General features: G+C 40.8%; 1 protein-coding gene across 1 annotated transcript in view; it reads right to left on the bottom strand.

Annotated features, from left to right (window-relative positions):
- Positions 1–7432, bottom strand: part of ZFYVE9 (zinc finger, FYVE domain containing 9) — a 136440-nt gene that overhangs the window by 6362 nt on the left and 122646 nt on the right. The window contains exons 13-15 of the mRNA XM_011926373.1: positions 6019–6112; positions 2492–2654; positions 183–288 (exon numbers count right to left, since the gene is read on the bottom strand). Of these exons, the coding sequence (XP_011781763.1) occupies positions 183–288; positions 2492–2654; positions 6019–6112 (363 nt within the window). The remainder of the gene's footprint in view (positions 1–182; positions 289–2491; positions 2655–6018; positions 6113–7432) is intronic.

The raw sequence follows: 7432 nt of genomic DNA, 5'->3' as shown, positions 1-7432 counted from the left end.
CTCCTGACCTCGTGATCCGCCCATCTCGGCCTCCCAAAGTGCTGGGATTACAGGCTTGAGCCACCGCGCCCGGCCAGAGATATTTTTTTCTTATCCTACAGAGTCAACCCAGAATGTGGCTCTCGGCCTAGCAAAAAGTTGTGCTCAAAGTGGGTCAAGTATGCCAAGTTTCATTTCCTTACCTCTGTCCATCTGATGACTTTTCCATTTGCTTTATATTCTGATCCATGGAATATCTTCACATTTGTTATAGTCTCCATGGACTTCCCATCTATAGGACTTACGACACTAAAATAGAGGCAAAGGAAAGATAGAAGCGGCTCTTGAAGTTAGAAAAGCCATTTTTCCTATCACATTTTGCTGCAGAAGTCTTCCTGCTAATTACACTGGGTACCCTGCTGAACACACCTGTGCAGCAAGCACATCATAGCAAGACGAAGCCACTGTATAAAAATGTACATGAACTGAACTCTTGGGAAAGGATTGATGCACTGCAATAATTCAAAGAACACACATGCAAAAAGGAATCATTTTTCCAGGAGCTAGTTCTCTTTAATGTAAAGAAATTGATTAATCAAACCTGCTCTTCTTCCAGTATTCCTTCTTTCAGTGAATGCATGGTCACCCACTCAAGAATCTTATTTTCACTCTGCTCCTGACTGTAATGATACTCGTCATGATAGATTCTTCATGTTTGCATACCTGACTTACAAATGAACTTCTGAAGGGGAGGGAATATGATATATTCACCTGTATGTGCTTATATTCCCATTACTGATCCACTGCTTGGAACTCAGGAGTCTAATAAATATTTATTAAGAATCATTTGCTGGGCGTGGTGGCTCACACCTGTAATCCCAGCACTTTGGGAGGCTGAGGTGGGAGGACTGTGTGAGCTCAGGAGTTCGAGACCAGCATCAGCAACATAGCAAAACTCCACCTCTACTAAAAATACAAAAAATTAGCCGGCCAATAGTGGTACACGCCTATAATCCCAGCTACTGAGCAGGCTGAGGCATGAGAATCACTTGAACCTGGGAGGCGGAGGTTGCAGTGAGTGGAGCTCGCACCACTGTACTCCTGCCTGGGCTATAGAGTGAGATTCTGTCTCCAAGAAAAAAAAAAAGAAAAAGGAATTATTTGACCAAGTTGCTAATTATGACAGTGCTGGTATAAACAGGTATCTATGTATCTGTCATAACACATTCCCTTTAGTGCTAAATTATCACTCCTAGATTCCTAAACAGAAAGGCCACTTCTGACAGTCATTTCCTCCCTGAAATACAACAAGTATAAATACGTGGAGATACACATTCATTCTGATTAGGATTCAAAATAATTGGCACAAAGATTCTAAACTTTCCCTAACAATTTTCAAACCTGTTTATGTTCTTGAATCTCTATGTATTTTTTTTTTTCTTGAGACAGAGTTTCGCTCTTGTTGCCCAGGCCGGAGTGCAATGGCATGATCTCGGCTCACCGAAACCTCTGCCTCCCAATTCAAGTGAGTCTCCTGCCTCAGCCTCCTGAGTAGCTGGGATTACAGGCATGCGCCACTATGCCCAGCTAATTTTGTATTTTTAGTAGAGATGAGGTTTCTCCATGTTGGTCAGGCTGGTCTTGAACTCCCAACCTCAAATGATCCACCTGCCTCGGCCTCCCAAAGTGCTGGGATTACAGGCATGAGCCACCACACCAGGCTAAATCTCTATGTATTAAAAGTCGAATCTAACTTAAATTTCAGTATCAGGCATTCACTTCATTTAGTCAAAATTACTTGAATTTAAGTTTAATTTCTAATTCATCAAATAGCAATGTTAAAAAAAAAAAAAAATAGCACCCTTCGTTGTGTAGAATCCTTTGAGAAAGGATACAAAGTTCAGTTTGTAATGTATAAATGCAATGTTTTCCAGCTTGTCCCTGAATGTCTGGGTATGAGAAAAAGAAAGGGGTGAGGGGAAAGAAAAGTGTCAAAGATGTCTCCAAGGTTTTGGCTTGAACCATTAGAATAGAGTTGTCGAACACTGAGAAAGAATATAGAATTTGAAGCCCAAGAAGGTGGTTTTAAGAGCTAGTCTTATCACTTCCTAGCTTTGTAGACCTGAAAAGTCACTTAGCCTTTTGGTACTTGTTTACTCATTTATAGAATGGAAATGTTAACACCTGTTATTATATCAAACCAAACAATGTTGGCAAAAATGTGTTGTAAATCTTAAAAGGCTCAGGTATTACTGTTATCTCAATAACTACAGAGGGACTCTTTTGTTTCATCAACCCCTCTACTTATATTCCTCTCAAAAATACATACAGAAACTCCTTCAGAAACTAACTTACAAAACCAGAGATTTAAAATTATATGTTAAGCATACAAAGCAGTCTTTCTTAGGCAGGGCTTTCAGTAAAGCTATAAAACACCAATGTAGACAGCAGACAAAACCCAGAGCCTAACCTATAACTAAAAGCCACAAGGGGGGACATGTACTGCATTTACCCCTTGCTAACGTTCTTGTCATCATCCACCCACTGGATGTGGATGTGCTCCTGGGGATCCTCCACATCCGCCTTCCCACAGGTGATGGTGAAGTCCTTCATCTCTCGCAGTGCCTGCCTCAAGGAATCCATGTTCTCTGCAGTAATCTGGACCATAACGCCATCTAGCAATCAATACAAAGCCAAAGGAGAGGCAAATGAAACACAGCACCTGGCATCTAGCAAATCCCTCCGAGTTAAATGTAAATCTTTGCTCTGCTTTCCAAAGCTGACTGATACAGAGGTTTGCTCTTTGAGCTGAACCTCTTAACTGAAAGTGTTGTGAAAAGCAATGCCAAGATTAAAACACTTGCTAGTTGATTTCACTTCAAACACAACTAAGTTGATTTCACTTCAGACACAACTAAGAATTTCTCCTGAGACTACTTAAGGGGAAAACTTAAACACAGTCACCTTCTTCTGGACACACTGAACATTTTGTTCCTATTTTCACTCCTGCGTTTATCATCCTCTGATCATATTTATTTGTTTGCATCTCCATCTCTCTCACCTTACTATGACTGCCTGGCATAGAGTGAATGTCCAATAAATGTTTCCAAATAAATCACTGAATAAATTATAGTAGTGGGCTTGGAGATAAATCCATTTATTGACTAGCAAATAAGGCAAACCTACCACCGAGTTTCATATGGGCTATCAGATAACCAACAGATGGTAACTTTTTCAGCTGCTACCTACCTGAGTTGAAGGCAAACACTGAAATTGAGAGTAAAAGTTGTCACATGCTGAGCAATTACTCTGCTTCATTGACACACAATGAAATAATTTCTAAAGAGTCTCAATAAAAATTTCATAAACAGGCAGCCAATTGCTCCACTGAAACACACAAATGAAATGCAAGACCCAAGAAATTACCAACCCAGTCACATAAACACATAATTTTTAAACATGCTGCTTTGATTTGGTAAGGATCTGTGTCAGGTCAATTTATCTTCTTTTTGTTTTTTTTAAAGAAACAATTGCCCAGGTTGGAGCACAGTGGCTATTCACAGGGACAATCATAGTGCACTGCAGCCTCAAGCTCCTGGCCTCACAGGATCCTCCCACCTCAGCCTCCCAAGTAGCTGGTACTATAGACATATGCCACCATGCCCAGTTCATTTTATCATTTAACAACATTTAAGGGGTATTTTAAAATCACCTTGTGAAGTCACAATTTCAGCTATAGTCAACATTTGATCATATAGGCTTTAACTAGTTGCTTTAGACCAAATGACTTTTAACTCCTAGATTTTAAGAAAACAGTCCTTTCTTAGGCTGGGTACGGTGGCTCATGCCTGTAATCCCAGCACTTTGGGAGGCTGAGCCTGGTGGATCATTTGAGGTCAGGAGCTCAACACCAGCCTGACCAACATGGTGGAACCCCGGCTCTACTAAAAATACAAAAAAATTAGCTGGGTGTGTTGGTGCACAACTGTTATTTCAGCTACTCAGGAGGCTGAGACAGGAGAATTACTTGAGGTAGAAGTTGCAATGAGCCAAGATTGTGCCACTGTACTCCATCCTGGGCTACATGTAAGACTCTATCTCAAAAAAAAAGAAAAAAAAAAAACCTCCAAAAACCTCTTAGATTTTGTAACAATTTATTAACGGCATGTTTCTGTTTTGTAGTCAGAGTTGTAAATTTTAGTTGTAAAATAGTGCACTCTGTGTTTCACTGACTGTTTTATTAAATTTACCAAAAGAAGACCAAAGCCAGTATCTATAAATATATGTAAGATTATCTATGTATTTCAATCAACACACTGGAATCCAGCCCTAAGAAAGGCCTTTTTTTTTCCCGAGACAGAGTCTCGCTCTGTCGCCCAGGCTGGAGCGCAGTGTTGCGATCTCGGCTCGCTGCAAGCTCTGCCTCCCAGGTTCACACCATTCTCCTGCCTCAGCCTCCCGAGTAGCTGGGACTACAGGTGCCGGCTACCACACCCATCTAATTTTTTGTATTTTTAGTGGAGATGGGGTTTCACCGTGTTAGCCAGGATGGTCTCAATCTCCTGACCTCGTGATCTGCCCACCTCAGCCTCCCAAAGTGCTGGGATTACAGGTGTGAGCCACCACACCTGGCCTTTTTTCTTTCTTTTTTTTTTTTAAGATAGAGTCTCACTCTGTTGCCCAGGCTGGAGTGCAATGGCACGATCTCGGCTCACTGCAACCTTTGCTTCCCTGCTTCCCAGGTTCAAGCGATTCTCCTGCCTCAGCCTCGCAAGTAGCAGGGATTACAGGCATGTGCCACCACGCTGGGCTGTTTTTTTTTGTATCTTTACTTGAGATGGGGTTTCACCATGTCAGCCAGGCTGGTCTCGAACTCCTGACCTCAAGTGATCTGCCCTCCTCGGCCTCCCAAAATGCTGGGATTACAGGCATGAGCCATTGCACCCAGCCTAAGAAAGGACTGTTTTTACACAGAGCTTTGGAGTGAGCTACTGTAATAATGAAAACCTGTCATCATGTGAGGCAGACTACATTTTCCATAAATGGCCATATCTCCCATCTTATTTTTCTACAATGCTATCTTCCCATTCTCCCATGTAGAAGTGAAGTGTAATTCCCCTCCCTTTTTCCAACACCAGAGTATGGTAGAAATGACACAATATAACTTTAAAGGATGGGTCACAAAAGGCAATGCAGCTTCCACCTTCTTGCTAGAACATTCATGTTTGGAGTCCTGAACCACCATGTAAGAAGTCCAACTATCCCAAGGCTACCAAGCCATGTTAAGGGGTCCCCACGGAAGTATGCCAGTCACCACTCCTAGTCTTTAAATCATCCCAGGCCAGGCCTCAGATGTATGTGTGAACAAACCTTCATATAATTCTAGCTCCTAGTCATCAGAGAACTTCAAGTCATCCCAACTAAGGCTCCAAACATCATGAAGCAGGGTTAAACCATCCCTGCATTGCCCTGTCAAGATTCCTGATCTAGAGGATAAGCAAGCGGGATAAAATGGTTGTTTTAAGCCAGCTGTTATGAAATAAGAGTAACCAGATCAAAACACAACAAATAACCAACAAAGAAAATAAACAGTGTGCCAATTAGCCTTTAGTTTAATTAACTTTTGTCAACATGTCTGTCATGTCTAATTATAGCAAACTAGCAGACAGCACATCCCATTTTGCACTCCAAATGATGACAACAGCATTCTTGTGGACAGGAGAGACTGACTTTCATCTACACACTTACATATTAATATTTCCACCCAATGATACATTTGAACTCAGACTACATGCCCTCAGGTACCTTATCCCAGAGCTCTGAAAGGCCATCTCCTAGTTTTAATGTCATTGTCACATGGTATTCCTGCCACTTACTCCTTTCTTTAGAGAACTAAGCACTCTCATGGCAGTTTTAATTTGCTGAAGAAATGCTACTGAATAAACAGGAGTCAGACATCTACAGCAGAAGTGTAAAGGATTCCCTTTATGTACATAAGTTCAATCCTTATTATAAGGACTGAACAAATTCATTCCTTACCTTCCACAATACTGGACTTGGCAAGGTATCCAGAAGAGGATTTCAGAGCGCCACTGAACACAAAGAAACTGGCACCAGTCACTAAAACAGCAATAGAAATAGTTTAGTAAGACAGACCCTAAGCTGGAGGGATTGAAAACAATAATGAAATATTCAGAAGTTGAGAATTACAACCACCATCATACAGAAAATTAAAAAAGAAAATCAAATCTATATTTCACCATAAACATGTAACCAATAATTCTGATGCTTACAATAGTTCTGGGAACAAGGTTTTAAGATATACTCCTCCATTTTGTTTTGTTCTTCCTCTAATTAAGAATTCAAGTATCTTACAAGAAAAGGAGCCTTAATGGTTGAGGTCAGGGGTTGGCAAGCTATAGCCTGCTTGGCCTCCAGCCTGCTTTTGTAAACAAAATTTTATTGGAACACAGCCATATCCATTCATTTACTTACTTTCACCCATTGGTGCTGGTTCTGGCCTTTTGTAGCTATACAGAAGTTCAGCCTTATTTCCACATAATAAAACACCGTATTGAGATGGCTATTTTTTCATCCCCTTCTAATCTCTACCTTTCCAGGTTAAACATTCATACTTTATTCAAGAAGGCTTACTTTGACCTAGGCTCCAGCTTTCTCACAGGTATTGAATCATCCTCTGGAGATCCTCTAGTTTTATGACTATATTTTCATTAATGATATACAAAACTTATTTGAATCTTCTAGATACAATATGACTAATAAGGAACATTGTATCCTTAACACCTACCTTATTTTGGATACTGCATTTGAATATACCTGTGCTAAATACCTTTCATACCTTTACCGAATAACTGATTTTAAAAATATATTGGCTGGCTGTGGTGGCTCATGCCTGTAATCCCAGCACTGAAGCTGAGACAGATGGATTCACTTGAGGCCAAGAGTTCGAGACCAGCCTGGCCAACATGGTGAAACCCTGTCTCTACTTAAAATGTAAAAATTAGCTGGGTGTGGTGATGCATGCCTGTAATCCCAGGATTACTCAGGAAGCCAAGGCAGAGAATCGCTTCAATCCAGGAGGCAGAGGTTGCAGTGAGCTGAGATCACACTACCGCACTCTAGCTGGGTGACAGAGCGAGACTCTGTCTCTGTCTCTCTCTCTCATTGAATATAGATATAGATATATCATATTTCATATCTATATATATAGATACATATTAAAGACAGTGACCTACTGTATTCCTACTAGACAAGTGTTTCACAAAACATATGAAGGAACACTGGCTTTGGAGAAACTCTGAGGAAAAAAAGACTTGTGGTTCAAATAAACTTGGGAATAGTTAGATGCTATCTTCCTCTTGAAAAATTAGATTACACACCACCTTGTTAATGGATCTATAAAGTCCCATAGTAAAGAAGCCTGTCTGGCTGG

The sequence above is a fragment of the Colobus angolensis genome, unplaced genomic scaffold, assembly GCF_000951035.1.
Source record: "Colobus angolensis palliatus isolate OR3802 unplaced genomic scaffold, Cang.pa_1.0 Scaffold68, whole genome shotgun sequence".
NCBI classification, from domain to species: Eukaryota; Metazoa; Chordata; class Mammalia; order Primates; family Cercopithecidae; genus Colobus; species Colobus angolensis.
This window is presented reverse-complemented; position numbering and strand designations above follow the sequence as displayed.